This window comes from Oncorhynchus masou, chromosome 28, assembly GCF_036934945.1.
Source record: "Oncorhynchus masou masou isolate Uvic2021 chromosome 28, UVic_Omas_1.1, whole genome shotgun sequence".
Taxonomy (NCBI): domain Eukaryota; kingdom Metazoa; phylum Chordata; class Actinopteri; order Salmoniformes; family Salmonidae; genus Oncorhynchus; species Oncorhynchus masou.
In genome coordinates this window covers 11,600,307-11,622,806 of record NC_088239.1, presented here as the reverse complement: position 1 = coordinate 11,622,806, position 22,500 = coordinate 11,600,307, and the positions used below count along the sequence as shown (strand labels likewise).

At 44.6% G+C, this 22,500-nt stretch overlaps 1 protein-coding gene across 1 annotated transcript in view; it reads right to left on the bottom strand.

The window, feature by feature from the left end:
* Positions 1-22,500, bottom strand: part of LOC135517159 (zinc finger homeobox protein 4-like) — a 175,007-nt gene that overhangs the window by 82,401 nt on the left and 70,106 nt on the right. Inside the window, 1 exon segment of the mRNA XM_064941213.1 lies at positions 22,231-22,500. This exon segment is cut by the window's right edge and continues 239 nt beyond it. Within this exon segment, the coding sequence (XP_064797285.1) occupies positions 22,231-22,500 (270 nt within the window).

Sequence of the window (22,500 nt, the reverse complement as noted above, 5' to 3'; positions counted from 1 at the left end):
TCCCTTCTCCCACTTTCCATACCTCTCCCCTCTCCCCTGGCTCCCTCTATCCTTCTCCACTTTGTTTATATTTCTCTCTCCCTCTCACCTCTCTCTCTCCCTCACTTCCTCCCACCTTCTGGTGTTCTGTAAGCAACACCTTCCCTCCGTCCCCCTGCTATCGTTCCCATACCTGTCATGGTAGATCTGTGAATAGTCTTCACAGTCTCCTGCACACAGACAAACAGCCTGACCTGGACTAACTGACCCTCAGATGACGTGGGAGTATGGTATCTCTCAACTCACAGCTCACCGGAGACAGCGAGAGGAAGGGAGGTGAGGGGGGGGGGGGGTGTTTCCTCAAGGAAGAATAGAGGAGATGGGGGTGGGGTGGGTGGGTGGCTTAGCTAGGGCAATTACACTGTACATAGTGACTGTCAATCAAAGCTTATATCAATGCTGAGATGACCATCTGCTTGTGGAATAGAAAAAGGAGAGATTCCTATTAATATCGAGGAGGATTAATAGGGAGGGATTAATAGGGAAATGAGGTGGACACACACACACACACACACACACACACACACACACACACACACACACACACACACACACACACACACACACACACACACACACACACACACACACACACACACACACACACACACACACTCATCTGTCTTTAATTCCTAGCACCACCACCACCCTTGGATTTCTAAAAGATTTTCATTGTAATCCAGACACAGGTGAAAGCTGAGACAATCTGAATAATTCGTCCTTTGGACTGACAGATGGTGAAGTGTCATTCATCACTCCGGAGAACGCATTTCCACTGCTCCTGAGTCCAGAGTCCAATGGCAGCGAGCTTTCCACCACTCCAGCCGACGCTTGGCATTGTGCGTGGCTTTGTGTGCGGCTGCTGGGCCATGGAAACCCATTTCATGAAGCTACCGACCAACAGTTATTGTGCTGATGTTGCTTCCAGAGTCAGTTTGGAACTTGGTAGTGAGTGTTGCAACCAATGACAGATGATTTTTACGTGCTTCAGCACTTGGTGGTACCGTTATGTGTGTGTGAAAGAGAGAGAGAGAGAGAGAGAGAGAGAGAGACAGAGAGAGAGTGCAGAGGTAACTCCATTTGAGATTTCTCCCTCTTTAATTCTCTCTCCCATTCTGTCATTCTGCTTCAGTGAACTGCTGCCTTTCTGATTCCACTGTTTGTTTACGGGAGGAAAGAAACTTCACGCTCACCACTGGTCACAAAGTCAAGATCCCAACACCAGCTAGAAATACTGGTGAAAATACATGCTCCTTAGCTCAGTTATCAAACCAAAATTCAACTGGAATATGTCTGCACGCTTTCTTGCCTGCATGAGTGTGTGTGTGTGTACGTGTGCATCACAGACAGGCCCCCCTTGGGTTGTGCCGTGGCGGAGATCTTTGTGGGCTATACTCGGCCTTGTCTCTGGATGGTAAGTTGGTGGTTGAAGATATCCCTCTAGTGGTGTGGGGGCTGTGCTTTGGCAAAGTGTGTGGGGTTATATCCTTCCTGTTTGGCCCTGTCCGGGGGTATCATCGGATGGGGAAACAGTGTCTCCTGACCCCTCCTGTCTCAGCCTCCAGTATTTATGCTGCAGTAGTTTATGTGTCGGGGGGCTAGGGTCAGTTTGTTATATCTGGAGTACTTCTCCTGTCCTATTCGGTGTCCTGTGTGAATTTAAGTATGCTCTCTATCGAATTCACTCTTTCTTTCACTCTTTCTTTCTCTCTCTCGGAGGACTTGAGCTCTAGTACCATGCCTCAGGACTACCTGACATGATGACTCCTTGCTGTCCCCAGTCCACCTGGCCGTGCTGCTGCTCCAGTTTCAACTGTTCTGCCTTATTATTATTATTTGACCATGCTGGTCATATATGAACATTTGAACATCTTGGCCATGTTCTGTTATAATCTCCACCTGGCACAGCCAGAAGAGGACTGGCCACCCCACATAGCCTGGTTCCTCTCTAGGATTCTTCCTAGATTTTGGCCTTTCTAGGGAGTTTTTCCTAGCCACTGTGCTTCTACACCTGCATTGCTTGCTGTTTGGGGTTTTAGGCTGGGTTTCTGTACAGCACTTTGAGATATCAGCTGATGTACGAAGGGCTTTATAAATACATTTGATTTGATTTGAATATACCTCTCTCTCTATTCCACTGCGATAAAATAGGTTTTTATGCAAATCTACTGGAGTCAATCTCCTGTCTATCTCCCCACCATAGACAGCCAATGGTAGGCCGTAATTACTCTGCATATACACTGAGTGTACAAAACATTAGGAACACCTTCCTAATATTGAGTTGCACCCACCTTTGCCCTCAGATCAGCCTCATGGACTCTACAAGGTTTAACGAACCTTGAAGTGGATTTAACAAGTGACATCAATAAGGGATCATAGCTTCCACCTGGATTCACCTGGTCAGTCTATGTCATGGAAAGAGCAGGTGGTCCTAATGTTTTGAATACTCAGCATATAGGGCCATTTGATTTACAAATGAGAGAATGGGGTTGACCTCACCTAATGGTCAAGGAGAGATTGGCCAGTTTATACCAGAGCTATATAACCACCATCTTCCCACCAGAGTCTCATGATTCAGGAGTAGAGGGGAAAAGGAAGGAAGAAATATAAATATGCAGGTGGGGGACTTTCCTTTTGATTGATCTGAATTCCAGTCCCCTCTCCTTCATCCTTACCTCTCTCCTCCTCCTCCTCCTCTATCCTTACCTCCCTCCTCCCTCCTCCTCTATCATCCTTACCTCCCTCCTCCTCCTCCTCCTCCTCCATACTTACCTCCCTCCTCCTCCTCCATCCTTACCTCCCTCCTCCTCCTCCTCCTCTATCCTTACCTCCCTACTCCCTCCTCCTCTATCATCCTTACCTCCCTCCTCCTCCTCCTCCTCCTCCATACTTACCTCCCTCCTCCTCCTCCATCCTTACCTCCCTCCCTCCCTCCCTCCTCCTCCTCCATCATTACCTCCCTAACTCCTCCTCCATCCTTACCTCCTCCTCCTCCTCCTTCCTTAATTCCCTCCTTCCCTCCTCCTCCTCCCTCCCTCCCTCCCTCCCTCCCTCCCTCCCTCCCTTCCTCCCTCCCTCCCCCTCCCTCCCTCCCTCCCTCCCTCCCTCCCTCCCTCCCTCCCTCCCTCCCTCCCTCCCTCCCTCCCTCCCTCCTCCTCCTCCTCCTCCTCCTACATCCTTACCTCCCTCCCCCTCCTCCTCCTCCTTCTCCTCCATCCCTCCCTCCTCCTCCCCCTCCACCTTCTCCTCCATCCTTACCCCCCTCCCTCCCCTCCTCATCCTCCTCCTCCTCCTCTCATCATTCTCTAGTTTAATTTCCCCCTTTTTTTCCTGGCTGGTCATGGCATAGCTAGAAGGATCATGGGTAATGAGATGGCTTATCTGCCTCTCCCCAGAGGGAGAGAGAGAGTCACCATCTCCCCAGACCATGTCTCTTTCTCTAGCCATCCCTTCTCTTTAACCCCCATCCATCGTTCTATGACTTATATCTCGCTTTCTATTTTCCCCCTGTTTCTCCCTCTCTGTTTCCCTCCCCCAACTTTGTTTCCCACCCTCTTTGCCCCTGTTTCCCTCCCTATCTGTTTCAATTCAATTCAATTCAAGGGGCTTTATTGGCATGGGTAACATGTGTTAACATTGCCAAAGCAAGTAAGGTAGATAATATATAAAGTGAAATAAACAATAAAAATTAACAGTAGACATCACACATACAGGAGTTTCAAAACAATAAAGACATTACAAATGTCATATTATATATATATACAGTGTTTTTACAATGTACAAATGGTTAAGGACACAGGATAAAATAAATAAGCATAGATATGGGTTGTATTTACAATGGTGCGTGTTCTTCACTGGTTGCCCTTTTCTCGTGGCAACAGGTCACAAATCTTGCTGCTCTGATGGCACACTGTGGAATTTCACCCAGTAGATATGGGAGTTTTTCAAAATTGGATTTGTTTTCGAATTCTTTGTGGATTTGTGTAATCTGAGGGAAATATGTCTCTCTAATATGGTCATACATTGGGCAGGAGGTTAGGAAGTGCAGCTCAGTTTAAACCTCATTTTGTAGGCTGTGAGCACATAGCCTGTCTTCTCTTGAGAGCCATGTCTGCCAACGGCGGCCTTTCTCAATAGCAAGGCTATGCTCACTGAGTCTGTACATAGTCAAAGCTTTCCTTAATTTTGGGTCAGTCACAGTGGTCAGGTATTCTGCCGCTGTGTACTCTCTGTGTAGGGCCAAATAGCATTCTAGTTTGCTCTGTTTTTTTGTTAATTCTTTCCAATGTGTCAAGTAATTATCTTTTTGTTTTCTCATGATTTGGTTGGGTCTAATTGTGCTACTGTCATGGGGCTCTGTGGGGTGTGTTTGTGAACAGAGCCCCAGGACCAGCTTGTTTCCCTCCCTACCTTTCTGTTTCCCTCCCTACCTCTCTGTTTCCCTCCCTCCCTATCTGTTTCCCTCTCTGTTTCCCACCCTTTCTCTGTTTCCCTCCCTACCTTTCGGTTTCCCTCCCTCTCTGTTTCCCTCCCTTCCTCTCTGTTTCCCTCCCTTCCTCTCTGTTTCCCTCCCTTCCTCTCTGTTTCCCTCCCTCCCTCTCTGTTTCCCTCCCTCTCTGTTTCCCTCCCTACCTTTCTGTTTCCCTCCCTACCTTTCTGTTTCCCTCCCTTCCTCTCTGTTTCCCTCCCTCCCTCTCTGTTTCCCTCCCTCCCTCTCTGTTTTCCCCCTCTGTTTCCCTCCCTCCCCCCTGTTTCCCTCCCTCCCCCCTGTTTCCTTCCCCCCTGTTTCCCTCCCTTTCTGTTACCCTTCCTCTCTAATTCCCACCCTCTTTCCCCCTCTGTTTCCCTCCCTCCCCCTTTGTTCCCTCCCTCCCTCCCCCTCTGTTCCCTCCCTCCCTCTCTGTTTTCCCTCTCTGTTTCCCTCCCTCCCTCTCTGTTTCCCTCCCTCCCTCTCTGTTTCCCTCCCTCTCTGTTTCCCTCCCTCTCTGTGTCCCTCCCTCTCTGTTTCCCTCCCTGCCTCTCTGTTTTCCTCCCTCTCTGTTTCCCTCCCTCCCGTCTCTGTTTCCCTCCCTCCCTCTCTGTTTCCCTCCCTTTTCCCCCCTGTTTCCCTCCCTTTCTGTTTTCCACCCTCTTTCTCCCTGTTTCCTTCACCTCTCTCTGTTTCCCTCCCTATTTCCCCCCCGTTTCCCTCCCTTTCTTTTTCCATCCCTCCCTTTCTGTTACCCTCCCTCTCTAATTCCCACCCTCTTTCCCCCTTTTCCCTCCCTCCCTCTCTGTTTCCCTCCCTCCCTCTCTGTTTCCCTCCCTCCCTCTCTGTTTCCCTCCCTCCCTCTCTGTTTCCCTCCCTCTCTGTTTCCCTCCCTCCCTGTTTCCCTCCCTCCCTCTCTGTTTCCCTCCCTGTCTGTTTCCCTCCATCTCTGTTTCCTTCCATCTCTGTTTCCCTCCCTCCCCCTCTGTTTCCCTCCCTCTCTCTCTGTTTCCCTCCCTCTCTGTTTCCCTCCCTCCCTCTCTGTTTCCCTCCCCCTTCCCCTCTGTTTCCCTCCCTTCCCCTCTGTTTCCCTCCCTTCCACTCTGTTTCCCTCCCTCCCACCAGAAGGTGGGAGGAAGTGAGGGAGAGAGAGAGGTGAGAGGGAGAGAGAAATATAAACAAAGTGGAGAAGGATAGAGGGAGCCAGGGGAGAGGAGAGAGGTGTGGAAAGAGGGAGAAGGGAGAGGTGTGGAAAGAGGGAGAAGGGAGAGGAGGGAGAGGGGAGAGGTGTGTAAAGAGGGAGAAGGGAGAGGAGGGAGAGGGGAGAGGTGTGTAAAGAGGGAGAAGGGAGAGGAGGGAGAGGGGAGAGGTGTGGAAAGAGGGAGAAGGGAGAGGAGGGGGAGGGGGAGAGGTGTGGAAAGAGGGAGAAGGGAGAGGAGGGAGAGGGGAGAGGTGTGTAAAGAGGGAGTAGGGAGAGGAGGGAGAGGGGAGAGGTGTGGAAAGAGGGAGAAGGGAGAGGAGGGAGAGGGGAGAGGTGTGGAAAGAGGGAGAAGGGAGAGGAGGGAGAGGGGAGAGGTGTGTAAAGAGGGAGAAGGGAGAGGAGGGAGAGGGGAGAGGTGTGGAAAGAGGGAGAAGGGAGAGGAGGGAGAGGGGAGAGGTGTGGAAAGAGGGAGAAGGGAGAGGGGAGAGAGGGGAGAGGTGTGGAAAGAGGGAGAAGGGAGAGGAGGGAGAGGGGAGAGGTGTGGAAAGAGGGAGAAGGGAGAGGGGAGAGGTGTGGAGCCGCCAGAACAGCTTCAATGCACCTTGGCATAGATTTGACAAGTGTCTGGAACTTCCCGTGTGGAAGCAGCCAATGCTTTCAATATACCCTCATATTTTGTAACTTTTTTTTTAAATGAGGGAAGTCAGCTAAGAACAAATTCTTACAAGGACGGCCTAGCTGAGCCAAACCTGGACGACGCTGGCCAATTGTGCGCCGCACTATGCGACTCCTCAATCACGGCCGGATGTGATACAGCCTGGATTCAAACCAGGGACTGCAGTGACGCCTCTCGCAACAGAATGGAATATAATGTTGTGGATAAAGTTTGGAACCACACAATTTCATGTGTGAGACACTTAGTTAATGGGTTTTTTCAGGGCGCCCATCCTACCCAACAAGGACGAGGGAAGTGATTTGCTGTTTGAAGGTAAGGTTCTTGAAAACGTGTGGATAAGAGCGTCTGCCAAATGACTTAAATGTAATGTAAATGTGAAATCATAACAGCAAAAAAGTGACTGGACCCTTCTATAACATGACATTTATATTAAAGATAGAGATTTGATTGTAAAAAAAAAAATACTAAAATAAATAGTAACTTTATCGTTGAACGGAGTCCAGATCAGGATTTGGGAGCAGAGACCTGGTCAAGAAGAGACTTAGGGAGGATGAGCGAGAGATTGGCAGGTGAGAATGGGAAAGATCAAAGGGTGAAGGAGGGGAGGATTAACGTTACGATGACGGAGGACAAGAGGAGAGGTCAGGAGAGGTCAGGAGCGAGGTCAGGAGAGAGGTCAGGAGCGAGGTCAGGAGCGAGGGTAGTTGTTGCTAGGAGGTTCGTCTGACTAACAGGTGCAGTCAGTTGGTGGGGTCAGTGCAGTGTGTGTGTTTCTGTGTGGTCCTACCCTGCAACACTGACCACAAACATTCTCCCCTCTAAACGATCCCTACTGTACCTAAAAACACAGCGCACACACTCAGCACCGACACACACTCAGCACCGACACACACTCAGCACCGACACACACTCAGCACACAAACACCCCACAAATATGCGTTAGTCTGTGGATCTCAGACTCTGTACCCGTCACTCCAGCTCTTGTGAATGGCACTGACAGATTTACTCCTGTGTTTATCATCCACAGTCATACCTCCACCATACATCATCATTCTCTATATCATTCTCAGGGTTGGGCCGACTACACACACGCCAGGCTACAGCACCATGCTGCGTGGTCTAGCACTCTTCTAGCACTCTTCTAGCACTCTTCTAGCACTCTTCTAGCACTCTTCTAGCACTCTCGCATCTGCACTGCAGAGCTGCATAAGCAAGAGATAACTCTTAGGAAAAAAAGGGTTTTGTTTTTGGACAGATAGTCACTGTGTTGCAGTCTGAAATTCTAGACTGTTCTATTTTACATGAATCAAATCCAAAATCCTGCAATCACTGTTCCATTCTACAGATCAATTGGGAGATTCTAAAGTCTATTACAGAATCCTAAAGTGTTCCAGCTGTGTTGGTGGTACATTTAGATGATATCAATGAGGATTATTACGGATTTATCAACAGAAACCACCAAGTCGGTGGTAATAGTTGAATAGTTGAATAGTTGCAAGTGAGAACTTCTTCTCAACGAGCCTACCTGGTTAAAAAAAAGGTGAAATTAAAAAAATATATATTTTTTTTAAGTCCTTAACCCATAACCAAGGGTTAACTGAGAGAATGAGTTTGAAGGAGGAGCTGATTGGTTCCTCATAAAAGTTCAGTCCAGCATTAGGATTAACGTCTGTGGCCGACGCTAGAGAGAGAAAGGGGAGGGGTAGAGAGAGAGAGAGAGAGAGAGAGAGAGGGAGAGGGAGAGAGAGAGGGAGAGAGAGAGAGAAAGGGGAGGGGGAGAGAGAGAGAGAGAGAGAGAGAGAGGAGAGGGAGAGAGAAAGGGAGAGGGAGAGAGAGGAGAGAGAGAAAGGGGGAGAGTTAGAGAGAGTGAGAGAGAGAGAGAGAGAGAGGGGGGGGGAGAGAGGGAGAGGGAGAGAGAAACAGGGAGAGTTTGAGAGAAAAAGAGAGAGAAAAGGTGAGAGAAAAAGAGAGAGAAAAAGAGAAAGGGGGAGAGTTAATAAAGAGAGAGAGAGATATGGAGGGTTAGAGGCAGAAGTAGCCCATGTCCTGATATTCTCATCTGGCCTCCAGCTGTAAAGTCTGGACAACCTGCCGTTCTGAATCCCTTCAGATCTCTACTGAGCGACAAAGCAGCAAAAAGTCTGAATTAGATTTTTGTTTGCAACTTCCACCGATTCCCATAGTGCTATACATACCCTCAGTGTTCTAGAGCTATACAGACCCTCAGTGTTCTAGAGCTATACAGACCCTCAGTGTTCTAGAGCTATACAGACCCTCATTGATCTAGAGCTATACAGACCCTCAGTGTTCTAGAGCTATACATACCCTAAGTGTTCCAGAGCTATACAGACCCTCATTGTTCTTGAGCTATACAGACCATAAGTGTTCTAGAGCTATACAGACCAGACCCTCAGTGTTCTAGAGCTATACGGACCCTCAGTGTTCTAGAGCTATACATACCCTCAGTGTTCTAGAGCTATACAGACCCTCAATATTATAGGGCTATACAGACCCTCCGTGTTCTAGAGCTATATAGACCCTCAGCGTTCTAGAGCTATACAGACCCTCAGTGTTCTAGAGCTATACATACCCTCAGTGTTCTAGAGCTATACAGACCCTAAGTGTTCTAGAGCTATACAGACCCTCAATGTTATAGGGCTATACAGACCCTCATTGTTCTAGAGCTATATAGACCCTCAGCATTCTAGAGCTATACAGACCATCAGTGTTCTAGAGCTAAACATACCCTCAGTGTTCTAGAGCTATACAGACCCTCAGTGTTCTAGAGCTATACAGACCCTCAGTGTTCTAGAGCTATACAGACCCTCTGTGCCCTAGAGCTATACAGACCCTCAGTGTTCTAGAGCTATACGGACCCTCAGTGTTCTAGAGCTATACGGACCCTCAGTGTTCTAGAGCTATACATACCCTCACTGTTCTATAGCTATACAGACCCTCAATGTTCTAGAGCTATACATACCCTCACTGTTCTAGAGCTATACCGACCCTATGTGATCTAGAGCTATACAGACCCTAAGTGTTCTAGAGCTATACATACCCTCAGTGTTCTAGAGCTATACAGACCCTCAATGTTATAGGGCTATACAGACCCTCAGTGTTCTAGAGCTATATAGACCCTCAGTGTTCTAGAACTATACAGACCCTCAGTGTTCTAGAGCTATACATACCCTCAGTGTTCTAGAGCTATACAGACCCTCAGTGTTCTAGAGCTATACAGACCCTAAGTGTTCTAGAGCTATACAGACCCTCTGTGTTCTAGAGCTATACAGACCCTCAGTGTTCTAGAGCTATATGGACCCTCAGTGTTCTAGAGCTATACAGACCCTCAATGTTCTAGAGCTATACATACCCTCACTGTTCTAGAGCTATACAGACCGTCTGTGTTCTAGAGCTATACAGACCCTCTGTGTTCTAGAGCTATACAGACCCTCTGTGTTCTAGAGCTATACAGACCCTCAGTGTTCTAGAGCTATATGGACCCTCAGTGTTCTAGAGCTATACAGACCCTCAATGTTCTAGAGCTATACATACCCTCACTGTTCTAGAGCTATACAGACCGTCTGTGTTCTAGAGCTATACAGACCCTCTGTGTTCTAGAGCTATACTGACCCTCAGTGTTCTAGAGCTATACGGACCCTCAGTGTTCTAGAGCTCTACGGATCCTCAGTGTTCTTGAGCTATACATACCCTCAGTGTTCTAGAGCTATACAGACCCTCAATGTTCTAGAGCTATACATACCCTCAGTGTTCTAGAGCTATAACAACACTAAGTGTTCTAGAGCTATACAGACCCTCTGTGTTCTAGAGCTATACATACCCTCAGTGTTCTAGAGCTATACGGACCCTCAGTGTTCTAGAGCTATACATACCCTCAGTGTTCTAGAGCTATTTAGACCCTCAGTGTTCTAGAGCTATACAGACCCTCAGTGTTCTAGGGCCATACATACCCTCAGTGTTCTAGAGCCAAACAAACCCTCAGTGTTCTAGAGCTATACATACCCTCATTGTTCTAGAGCCATACATACCCTCAGTGTTCTAGAGCTATCCAGACCCTCATTGTTCTAGAGCCATACATACCCTCAGTGTTCTAGAGCTATACATACCCTCACTGTTCTATAGCTATACAGACCCTCAATGTTCTAGAGCTATACATACCCTCACTGTTCTAGAGCTATACCGACCCTATGTGATCTAGAGCTATACAGACCCTAAGTGTTCTAGAGCTATACATACCCTCAGTGTTCTAGAGCTATACAGACCCTCAATGTTATAGGGCTATACAGACCCTCAGTTTTCTAGAGCTATATAGACCCTCAGTGTTCTAGAACTATACAGACCCTCAGTGTTCTAGAGCTATACATACCCTCAGTGTTCTAGAGCTATACAGACCCTCAGTGTTCTAGAGCTATACAGACCCTAAGTGTTCTAGAGCTATACAGACCCTCTGTGTTCTAGAGCTATACAGACCCTCAGTGTTCTAGAGCTATATGGACCCTCAGTGTTCTAGAGCTATACAGACCCTCAATGTTCTAGAGCTATACATACCCTCACTGTTCTAGAGCTATACAGACCGTCTGTGTTCTAGAGCTATACAGACCCTCTGTGTTCTAGAGCTATACAGACCCTCTGTGTTCTAGAGCTATACAGACCCTCAGTGTTCTAGAGCTATATGGACCCTCAGTGTTCTAGAGCTATACAGACCCTCAATGTTCTAGAGCTATACATACCCTCACTGTTCTAGAGCTATACAGACCGTCTGTGTTCTAGAGCTATACAGACCCTCTGTGTTCTAGAGCTATACTGACCCTCAGTGTTCTAGAGCTATACGGACCCTCAGTGTTCTAGAGCTCTACGGATCCTCAGTGTTCTTGAGCTATACATACCCTCAGTGTTCTAGAGCTATACAGACCCTCAATGTTCTAGAGCTATACATACCCTCAGTGTTCTAGAGCTATAACAACACTAAGTGTTCTAGAGCTATACAGACCCTCTGTGTTCTAGAGCTATACATACCCTCAGTGTTCTAGAGCTATACGGACCCTCAGTGTTCTAGAGCTATACATACCCTCAGTGTTCTAGAGCTATTTAGACCCTCAGTGTTCTAGAGCTATACAGACCCTCAGTGTTCTAGGGCCATACATACCCTCAGTGTTCTAGAGCCAAACAAACCCTCAGTGTTCTAGAGCTATACATACCCTCATTGTTCTAGAGCCATACATACCCTCTGTGTTCTAGAGCTATCCAGACCCTCATTGTTCTAGAGCCATACATACCCTCAGTGTTCTAGAGCTATCCAGACCCTCATTGTTCTAGAGCTATACAGCCCCTCAGTCTTCTAGAGCTACACAGACCCTCAGTGTTCTAGAGCAATACATACCCTTAGTGTTCTAGAGCTATACAGACCCTCAGTGTTCTAGAGCTATACAGACCCTCATTGATCTAGAGCTATACAGACCCTCAGTGTTCTAGAGCTATACATACCCTCAGTGTTCCAGAGCTATACAGACCCTCATTGTTCTTGAGCTATACAGACCATAAGTGTTCTTGAGCTATACAGACCAGACCCTCAGTGTTCTAGAGCTATACGGACCCTCAGTGTTCTAGAGCTATACATACCCTCAGTGTTCTAGAGCTATACAGACCCTCAATGTTATAGGGCTATACAGACCCTCAGTGTTCTAGAGCTATATAGGCCCTCAGCGTTCTAGAGCTATACAGACCCTCAGTGTTCTAGAGCTATACATACCCTCAGTGTTCTAGAGCTATACAGACCCTCAGTGTTCTAGAGCTATACAGACCCTAAGTGTTCTAGAGCTATACAGACCCTCAATGTTATAGGGCTATACAGACACTCATTGTTCTAGAGCTATATAGACCCTCAGCATTCTAGAGCTATACAGACCCTCAGTGTTCTAGAGCTATACATACCCTCACTGTTCTAGAGCTATACCGACCCTCTGTGTCCTAGAGCTATACAGACCCTCAGTGTTCTAGAGCTATACGGACCCTCAGTGTTCTAGAGCTATACGGACCCTCAGTGTTCTAGAGCTATACATACCCTCACTGTTCTAGAGCTATACATACCCTCACTGTTCTAGAGCTATACCGACCCTATGAGATCTAGAGCTATACAGACCCTAAGTGTTCTAGAGCTATACATACCCTCAGTGTTCTAGAGCTATACAGACCCTCAATGTTATAGGGCTATACAGACCCTCAGTGTTCTAGAGCTATATAGACCCTCAGTGTTCTAGAGCTATACAGACCCTCAGTGTTCTAGAGCTATACAGACCCTAAGTGTTCTAGAGCTATACAGACCCTCTGTGTTCTAGAGCTATACAGACCCTCAGTGTTCTAGAGCTATATGGACCCTCAGTGTTCTAGAGCTATACATACCCTTAGTGTTCTAGAGCTATACAGACCCTCAATGTTCTAGATCTATACATACCCTCACTGTTCTAGAGCTATACCGACCCTATGTGATCTAGAGCTATACAGACCCTCTGTGTTCTAGAGCTATACAGACCCTCTGTGTTCTAGAGCTATTCAGACCCTCTGTGTTCTAGTGCTATACTGACCCTCAGTGTTCTAGAGCTATACGGACCCTCAGTGTTCTTGAGATATACATACCCTCAGTGTTCTAGAGCTATACAGACCCTCAATGTTCTAGAGCTATACATACCCTCATTGTTTTAGAGCTATACGGACCCTCAGTGTTCTAGAGCTACACATACCCTCAGTGTTCGAGAGCTATACAGACCCTCAGTGTTCTAGAGCTATACATACCCTCAGTGTTCTAGAGCTATAACAACACTAAGTGTTCTAGAGCTATACAGACCCTCAGTGTTCTAGAGCAATACATACCAGCAGTGTTCTAGAGCTATAAAGACCCTCAGTTTTCTAGATCTACACAGACCCTCAGTGTTCTAGAGCTATACAGACACTCAGTGTTCTAGAGATATACAAACCCTCAGTGTTCTAGAGCTATACAGACCCTCGGTGTTCTAGAGCTATACAGACCTTCATTGTTATTGAGCTACACAGACCCTCATTGTTCTAGAGCTATACATACCCTCAGTGTTCTAGAGATATACACACCTTCAGTGTTCTAGAGCTATACATACTCTCAGTGTTCTAGAGCTATACATACCCTTGGTGTTTTAGAGCAGTACAGACCCTATGTGTTCTAGAGCTATACATACCCTCAGTGTTCTCGAGCTACACATACCCTCAGTATTCTAGAGATTTACATACCATCAGTGTTCTCAAGCTATACAGACCCTCAGTGTTCTAGAGCTATACATACCATCAGTGTTCTAGAGCTATACAGACTCTCAGTGTTCTAGAGCTATACATACCCTCAGTGTTTTAGAGCTATACAGACCCTCAGTGTTCTAGAGCCATACATACCCTCTGTGTTCTAGAGCTACACAGACCCTAAGTGTTCTAGAGCAATACAGACCCTCAGTGTTCTAGAGCTACACATATTTTCAGTGTTCTAGAGCTACAAATACCCTCAGTGTTCTAGAGCTATACAGACCCTCAGTGTTCTAGAGCTATACATACCATCAGTGTTCTAGAGCTATACAGACCCTCAGTGTTCTAGAGCTATACATACCATCAGTGTTCTATATCTATACAGACCCTCAGTGTTCTAGAGATATACAGACCCTCAGTGTTCTAGAGATATACAGACCCTCAGTGTTCTAGAGCTATACAGACCCTAGAACACTGAGGGTCTTTGTAGCTATAGAACACTGAGTGTATGTATGGCTCTAGAACACTTGCCAAAGGTAAATCGCTCGCCAGGAAGCTTAAGACACGGACACCCCAGTCCACATGACCCAGACATGGCTTAATTTTAAAAGGCATTACAACTCTGGGAGCTTTTAATTATGTTGTTATATGTTGGCACCAATTAAAAATGGTCTGTCTTACTCACTCTCTTTGTGCGTGAGTGTGTGTGTGTGTGTGTGTGTGTGTGTGTGTGATAACATCGTCCTATTTTCTAGGACAATGAGGTAGTTCAGGGTTGCTTTTCAGCCTATTCTCCCTTTTCAGAGAAAATAAATGGCTCCACTAATATTGTTGGACATATTTCTCCCCTTTGGTTTATCCCTTTATATTGCCTCAGACTTGGTCTAATACCTTCGCCTTTAATCATTGCTAATAAAAAATAAAATAAATCCCTGCTATGATTTTTAATGGCTGCCAATGCTTCATGTTTGCCGAGCTGGCTATTGCCAGACGATAATCAACTGCTGGGAACACACAGCCATTCACTGCACTACAGGGCACACAGACACACCACAGTCACATTGCTAGGGCTGGTCAATAGATCCTCATTAGCTTAATACGTTGAGTGTACAAAACATTAGGAACACCTGCTCTTTCCATGACCAGGTGAATCCAGGTGGAAGCTGTGATCCCTTATTGATGTCATCTGTTAAATCAATTTCAATCAGTGTCGATGAAGGGGAGGAGACAGGAGAATGATTGTTAAGCCTTGAGACAATTGAGAAATGGATTGTGTATGTGTGCCATTCAGAGGGTGAATTGGCAATACAAAAGATTTAAGTGCCTTTGAATGGTGTATGGTTGTACAGTTGGTGCCAGGCACACCGGTTTCTGTCAAGAACTGCAACTCAGCTGGTTCCAACACACTCAACAGTTTCCTATGTGTATTCAGATTAGTCCACCACCCAAAGGACATCCAGCCAACTTGACACAACTGTGGGAAGCATTGGAGGCAATGGATAGAGGCAACATAGATATCCTCTATAGGATATAGGATAGATGGAGTAGAGAAAAGAGGACAGAGGATAGAGTATAGAATAGAGGATAGAGTATAGAGAATAGAGAATAGAGGATAGAGGATAGAGGGAGTAGAGAAAAGAGGATAGAGAATAGAGAATAGAGGATAGAGGATAGAGGATAGAGAATAGAGGGAATAGTGGATAGAGGGAGTAGAGAATAGAGGATAGATGATAGAGGATAGAGAATAGAGGATAGAGGATAGAGGATAGAGGATAGAGGATAGAGAATAGAGGATAGAGGATAGAGAATAGAGGGAATAGTAGATAGAGGGAGTAGAGAATAGAGGATAGATGATAGAGGATAGAGGATAGAGAATAGAGGATAGAGGTAAGAGAAAACAGGATAGAGAATAGAGGATAGAGGATAGAGAAAATAGGATAGAGAATAGAGGATAGAGGATAGAGAAAAAAGGATAGAGAATAGAGGATAGAGAATAGAGGATAGAGAAAATAGGATAGAGAATAGAGGATAGAGAATATAGAATAGAGGATAGAGGGAATAGGATAGAGAATAGAGGATAGAGAATATAGAATAGAGGATAGAGGGAATAGAGTATAGAGAATAGAGAATAGAGGATAGAGGATAGAGGATAGAGGATAGAGATTAGAGGATAGAGGATAGAGGATAGAGAAAATAGGATAGAGAATAGAGGATAGAGAATATAGAATAGAGGATAGAGGGAATAGAGTATAGAGAATAGAGAATAGAGGATAGAGGATAGAGGATAGAGGATAGAGAATAGAGGATAGAGGATAGAGGATAGAGAAAATAGGATAGAGAATAGAGGATAGAGGATAGAGAATAGAGGATAGAGAAAATAGGATAGAGAATAGAGGATAGAGGATAGAGGATAGAGAATAGAGGATAGAGGATAGAGGATAGAGAAAATAGGATAGAGAATAGAGGATAGAGGATACAGAAAATAGGATAGAGAATAGAGGATAGAGGATAGAGAAAATAGGATAGAGAATAGAGGATAGAGAATAGAGAAAATAGGATAGAGAATAGAGGATAGAGGATAGAGGATAGAGAATAGAGGATAGAGGATAGAGGATAGAGGATAGAGAAAATAGGATAGAGAATAGAGGATAGAGGATAGAGAAAAAAGGATAGAGAATAGAGGATAGAGAAAATAGGATAGAGAATAGAGGATAGAGAATATAGAATAGAGGATAGAGGGAATAGAGTATAGAGAATAGAGAATAGAGGATAGAGGATAGAGGATAGAGAATAGAGGATAGAGGATAGAGGATAGAGAAAATAGGATAGAGAATATAGAATAGAGGATAGAGGGAATAGAGTATAGAGAATAGAGAATAGAGGATAGAGGATAGAGGATAGAGAAAATAGGATAGAGAATAGAGGATAGAGAATATAGAATAGAGGATAGAGGGAATAGAGTATAGAGAATAGAGAATAGAGGATAGAGGATAGAGGATAGAGAAAATAGGATAGAGAAAAGAGGATAGAGGATAGAGAAAATAGGATAGAGAAAAGAGGATAGAGGATAGAGAATAGAGGATAGAGAAAATAGGATAGAGAATAGAGGATAGAGGATAGAGGATAGAGAATAGAGGATAGAGGATAGAGAAAATAGGATAGAGAATAGAGGATAGAGGATACAGAAAATAGGATAGAGAATAGAGGATAGAGGATAGAGAAAATAGGATAGAGAATAGAGGATAGAGAATAGAGAATAGAGGATAGAGAAAATAGGATAGAGAATAGAGGAAGGAGAATATAGAATAGAAGATAGAGGGAATAGAGTATAGAGAATAGAGAATAGAGGATAGAGGATAGAGGGAGTAGAGAAAAGAGGATAGAGAATAAAGGATAGAGGATAGAGGATAGAGGATAGAGAATAGAGCATAGAGGATAGAAAATAGATAATAGAGGATAGAGGATAGAGAATAGAGGATAGAGGATAGAGGCTAGAGGATAGAGGATAGAATATAGAGGATAGAGGATAGAGAATAGAGGGAATAGAGGATAGAGAATAGAGGATAGAGGATAGAGGGAATAGAGGATAGAGAATAGAGGATAGAGGATAGAGGATAGAGGATAGAGATTAGAGGATAAAGGATAGAGGATAGAGGGAATAGAGTATAGAGAATAGAGAATAGAGAATCGAGAATAGAGGATAGAGGATAGAGGGAATAGAGTATAGAGAATAGAGAATAGAGGATAGAGGATAGAGGGAGTAGAGAATAGAGGATAGGGGGAGTAGAGAATAGAGGGCAGAGCATAGAGGATTGAGGGAGTAGAGGATAGAGGATAGAGGGAGTAGAGACTAGAAGATAGAGAATAGAGGATAGAGGATAGAGGACAGAGAATAGAGGATAGAGGATAGAGAATAGAGGATAGAGAATAGAAGATAGAGAATAGAGGATAGAGGATAGAGGATAGAGGTAGTAGAGAATAGAGGATAGACGACAGAGAAAAGAGAAAAGAGGATAGAGAATAGAGGATAGAGAATAGAAGATAGAGAATAGAGTATAGAGAATAGAGGATAGAGGTAGTAGAGAATAGAGGATAGACGACAGAGAAAAGAGAAAAGAGGATAGAGAATAGAGGATAAAGAATAGAGAATAGAGGATAGAGGATAGAGAATAGAGGAAAGAGAATAGAGGATAGAAGATAGAGGATAGAGGGAATAGAGGATAGAGGATAGAGGATAGAGGGAGTAGAGAATAGAAGATAGAGAATATAGGATATAGGGAGTAGGGAATAGAGGATAGAGGATAGAGGATAGAGGGAGTAGGGAATAGAGGATAGAGAATAGAAGATAGAGAATAGAGGATAGAGGATAGAGGTAGTAGAGAATAGAGGATAGACGACAGAGAAAAGAGAAAAGAGGATAGAGAATAGAGGATAGAGAATAGAAGATAGAGAATAGAGTATAGAGAATAGAGGATAGAGGTAGTAGAGAATAGAGGATAGACGACAGAGAAAAGAGAAAAGAGGATAGAGAATAGAGGATAAAGAATAGAGAATAGAGGATAGAGGATAGAGAATAGAGGAAAGAGAATAGAGGATAGAAGATAGAGGATAGAGGGAATAGAGGATATAGGATAGAGGATAGAGGGAGTAGAGAATAGAAGATAGAGAATATAGGATATAGGGAGTAGGGAATAGAGGATAGAGGATAGAGGATAGAGGGAGTAGGGAATAGAGGACAGAGGATAGAGGCAGTAGAGGATAGAGGATAGAGATTAGAGGATAAAGGATAGAGGATAGAGGGAATAGAGTATAGAGAATAGAGAATAGAGAATCGAGAATAGAGGATAGAGGATAGAGGGAATAGAGTATAGAGAATAGAGAATAGAGGATAGAGGATAGAGGGAGTAGAGAATAGAGGATAGGGGGAGTAGAGAATAGAGGGCAGAGCATAGAGGATTGAGGGAGTAGAGGATAGAGGATAGAGGGAGTAGAGACTAGAAGATAGAGAATAGAGGATAGAGGATAGAGGACAGAGAATAGAGGATAGAGGATAGAGAATAGAGGATAGAGAATAGAAGATAGAGAATAGAGGATAGAGGATAGAGGATAGAGGTAGTAGAGAATAGAGGATAGACGACAGAGAAAAGAGAAAAGAGGATAGAGAATAGAGGATAGAGAATAGAAGATAGAGAATAGAGTATAGAGAATAGAGGATAGAGGTAGTAGAGAATAGAGGATAGACGACAGAGAAAAGAGAAAAGAGGATAGAGAATAGAGGATAAAGAATAGAGAATAGAGGATAGAGGATAGAGAATAGAGGAAAGAGAATAGAGGATAGAAGATAGAGGATAGAGGGAATAGAGGATAGAGGATAGAGGATAGAGGGAGTAGAGAATAGAAGATAGAGAATATAGGATATAGGGAGTAGGGAATAGAGGATAGAGGATAGAGGATAGAGGGAGTAGGGAATAGAGGATAGAGAATAGAAGATAGAGAATAGAGGATAGAGGATAGAGGTAGTAGAGAATAGAGGATAGACGACAGAGAAAAGAGAAAAGAGGATAGAGAATAGAGGATAGAGAATAGAAGATAGAGAATAGAGTATAGAGAATAGAGGATAGAGGTAGTAGAGAATAGAGGATAGACGACAGAGAAAAGAGAAAAGAGGATAGAGAATAGAGGATAAAGAATAGAGAATAGAGGATAGAGGATAGAGAATAGAGGAAAGAGAATAGAGGATAGAAGATAGAGGATAGAGGGAATAGAGGATATAGGATAGAGGATAGAGGGAGTAGAGAATAGAAGATAGAGAATATAGGATATAGGGAGTAGGGAATAGAGGATAGAGGATAGAGGATAGAGGGAGTAGGGAATAGAGGACAGAGGATAGAGGCAGTAGAGGATAGAGGATAGAAGATTGAGGGAGTAGGGAATAGAGGATAGAGGATAGATCATAGAGGATATAGGGAGTAGGGAATAGAGAATAGAGGATCGAGGGAGTAGAGAATAGAGGATAGGGGGAATAGAGAATAGAGGGCAGAGCATAGAGGATAGAGGGAGTAGAGGATAGAGGATAGAGGAAGTAGAGACTAGAAGATAGAGAATAGAGGATAGAGGATAGAGGATAGAGAATAGAAGATAGAGGGAATAGGGAATAGAGGATAGATGATAGATCATGGAGGATATAGGGAGTAGGGAGTAGAGAATAGAGGATCGAGGGAGTAGAGAATAGAGGATAGGGGGAGTAGAGAATAGAGGGTAGAGCATAGAGGATTGAGGGAGTAGAGGATAGAGGATAGAGGGAGTAGAGACTAGAGGATAGAGAATAGAGGATAGAGGATAGAGGATAGAGAATAGAGGATAGAGGGAGTAGAGAATAGAGGGTAGAGACAGTAGAGGATAGAGGATAGAAGATAGAGGGAGTAGGGAATAGAGGATAGATGATAGATCATAGAGGATATAGTGAGTAGGGAGTAGAGAATAGAGGATCGAGGGAGTAGAGAATAGAGGACAGGGGGAGTAGAGAATAGAGGGTAGAGCATAGAGGATTGAGGGAGTAGAGGATAGAGGATAGAGGGAGTAGAGACTAGAAGATAGAGAATAGAGGATAGAGGATAGAGGATAGACAATAGAGGATAGAGAATAGAGGATAGAGAGAGTAGAGAATAGAGGATTGAGGGAGTAGAACATAGAGGATAGAGGGAGTAGAGAATAGAAGATAGAGGATAGAGGGTAGAGGATAGAGGATAAAGGGAGTAGAAAATAGAGGATAGAGGGAGTAGAGTATAGAGGATGGAGGATAGAGGGAATAGAGTATATAGAATAGAGAATAGAGGATAGAGGATAGAGGGAGTAGAGAATAGAGGATAGGGGAGTAGAGAATAGAGGGCAGAGCATAGAGGATTGAGGGAGTAGAGGATAGAGGATAGAGGGAGTAGAGACAAGAATATAGAGAATAGAGGATAGAGGATAGAGGACAGATAATAGAGTATAGAGGATAGAGAATAGAGGATAGAGAATAGAGTATAGAGAATAGAGGATAGAGGTAGTAGAGAATAGACGATAGACGACAGAGAAAAGAGGATAGAGAATAGAGGATAAAGAATAGAGAATAGAGGATAGAGGATAGAGACTAGAGGACAGAGAATAGAGGATAGAAGATAGAGGATAGAGGGAATAGAGGATAGAGGATAGAGGATAGAGGGAGTAGAGAATAGAAGATAGAGAATAGAGGATCGAGGGAGTAGAGAATAGAGCATAGAGAATATAGGATATAGGGAGTAGGGAATAGAGGATAGAGGATAGAGGGAGTGGGGAATATAGGATAGAGGATAGAGGCAGTAGAGGATAGAGGATAGAAGATAGAGGGAGTAGGGAATAGAGGATAGAGGATAGATCATAGAGGATATAGGGAGTAGGGAATAGAGAATAGAGGATCGAGGGAGTAGAGAATAGAGGATAGGGGGAATAGAGAATAGAGGGCAGAGCATAGAGGATTGAGGGAGTAGAGGATAGAGGATAGAGGGAGTAGAGCCTAGAAGATAGAGAATAGAGGATAGAGGATAGAGGATAGAGATAGAAGATAGAGGGAATAGGGAATAGAGGATAGATGATAGATCATGGAGGATATAGGGAGTAGGGAGTAGAGAATAGAGGATCGAGGGAGTAGAGAATAGAGGATAGGGGGAGTAGAGAATAGAGGGTAGAGCATAGAGGATTGAGGGAGTAGAGGATAGAGGCTGGAGGGAGTAGAGACTAGAGGATAGAGAATAGAGGATAGAGGATAGAGGATAGAGAATAGAGGATAGAGGGAGTAGAGAATAGAGGGTAGAGACAGTAGAGGATAGAGGATAGAAGATAGAGGGAGTATGGAATAGAGGATAGATGATAGATCATAGAGGATATAGTGAGTAGGGAGTAGAGAATAGAGGATCGAGGGAGTAGAGAATAGAGAATAGGGGGAGTAGAGAATAGAGGGTAGAGCATAGAGGATTGAGGGAGTAGAGGATAGAGGATAGAGGGAGTAGAGACTAGAAGATAGAGAATAGAGGATAGAGGATAGAGGATAGACAATAGAGGATAGAGAATAGAGGATAGAGAGAGTAGAGAATAGAGGATTGAGGGAGTAGAACATAGAGGATAGAGGGAGTAGAGAATAGAAGATAGAGGATAGAGGGTAGAGGATAGAGGATAAAGGGAGTAGAGAATAGAGGATAGAGGGAGTAGAGTATAGAGGATGGAGGGAGTAGAGGATAGAGGATAGAGGTTGTAGAGAATAGAGTATATAGGATAGAGGGAGTAGGGAATAGAGGATAGAGGGAGCAGAGAATAGAGGATAGAGGGAGTAGTGAATAGAGGATAGAGGATAGAGGGAGTATAGTATAGAGGGAGTAGGGAAATAGAGGAGTGAGGGAGTACCAGTACGTGTGTCTACCAGTTCGGTGCATCATGTTATTAAAGTGGCCTAGGCTTGTTACCACCTTGATGCTGTGTTGGTTTGTGAGTTGATGGCTGCTGTGTGTCTAACAGTACGGTTGTGGATGGTGTCATAACAGAATTGAACGGTACCTTGTACAGCCTAATGGCAGCCTCGTGTCGTTGGTTGGTGGCGTGCAGTCGCAGTTTATCCACACTGTTGCTGTAGTAGTCGCACGCGTTGCACTTCAGATGCACGGGGTTGCCGATGGCGACGCACTTCAACCTCCACTGGTTGGCTTTCCCTCCTTCCTTGATGTGTGCCACCAGCTGATGCTTCTGCATGTGTTTGTCTGTCTTACAGTGCAGCTGGAAGTTGGCCTTGAGCTGGGTGTTGTAGGTGCACAGCTTGCACTGGTACAC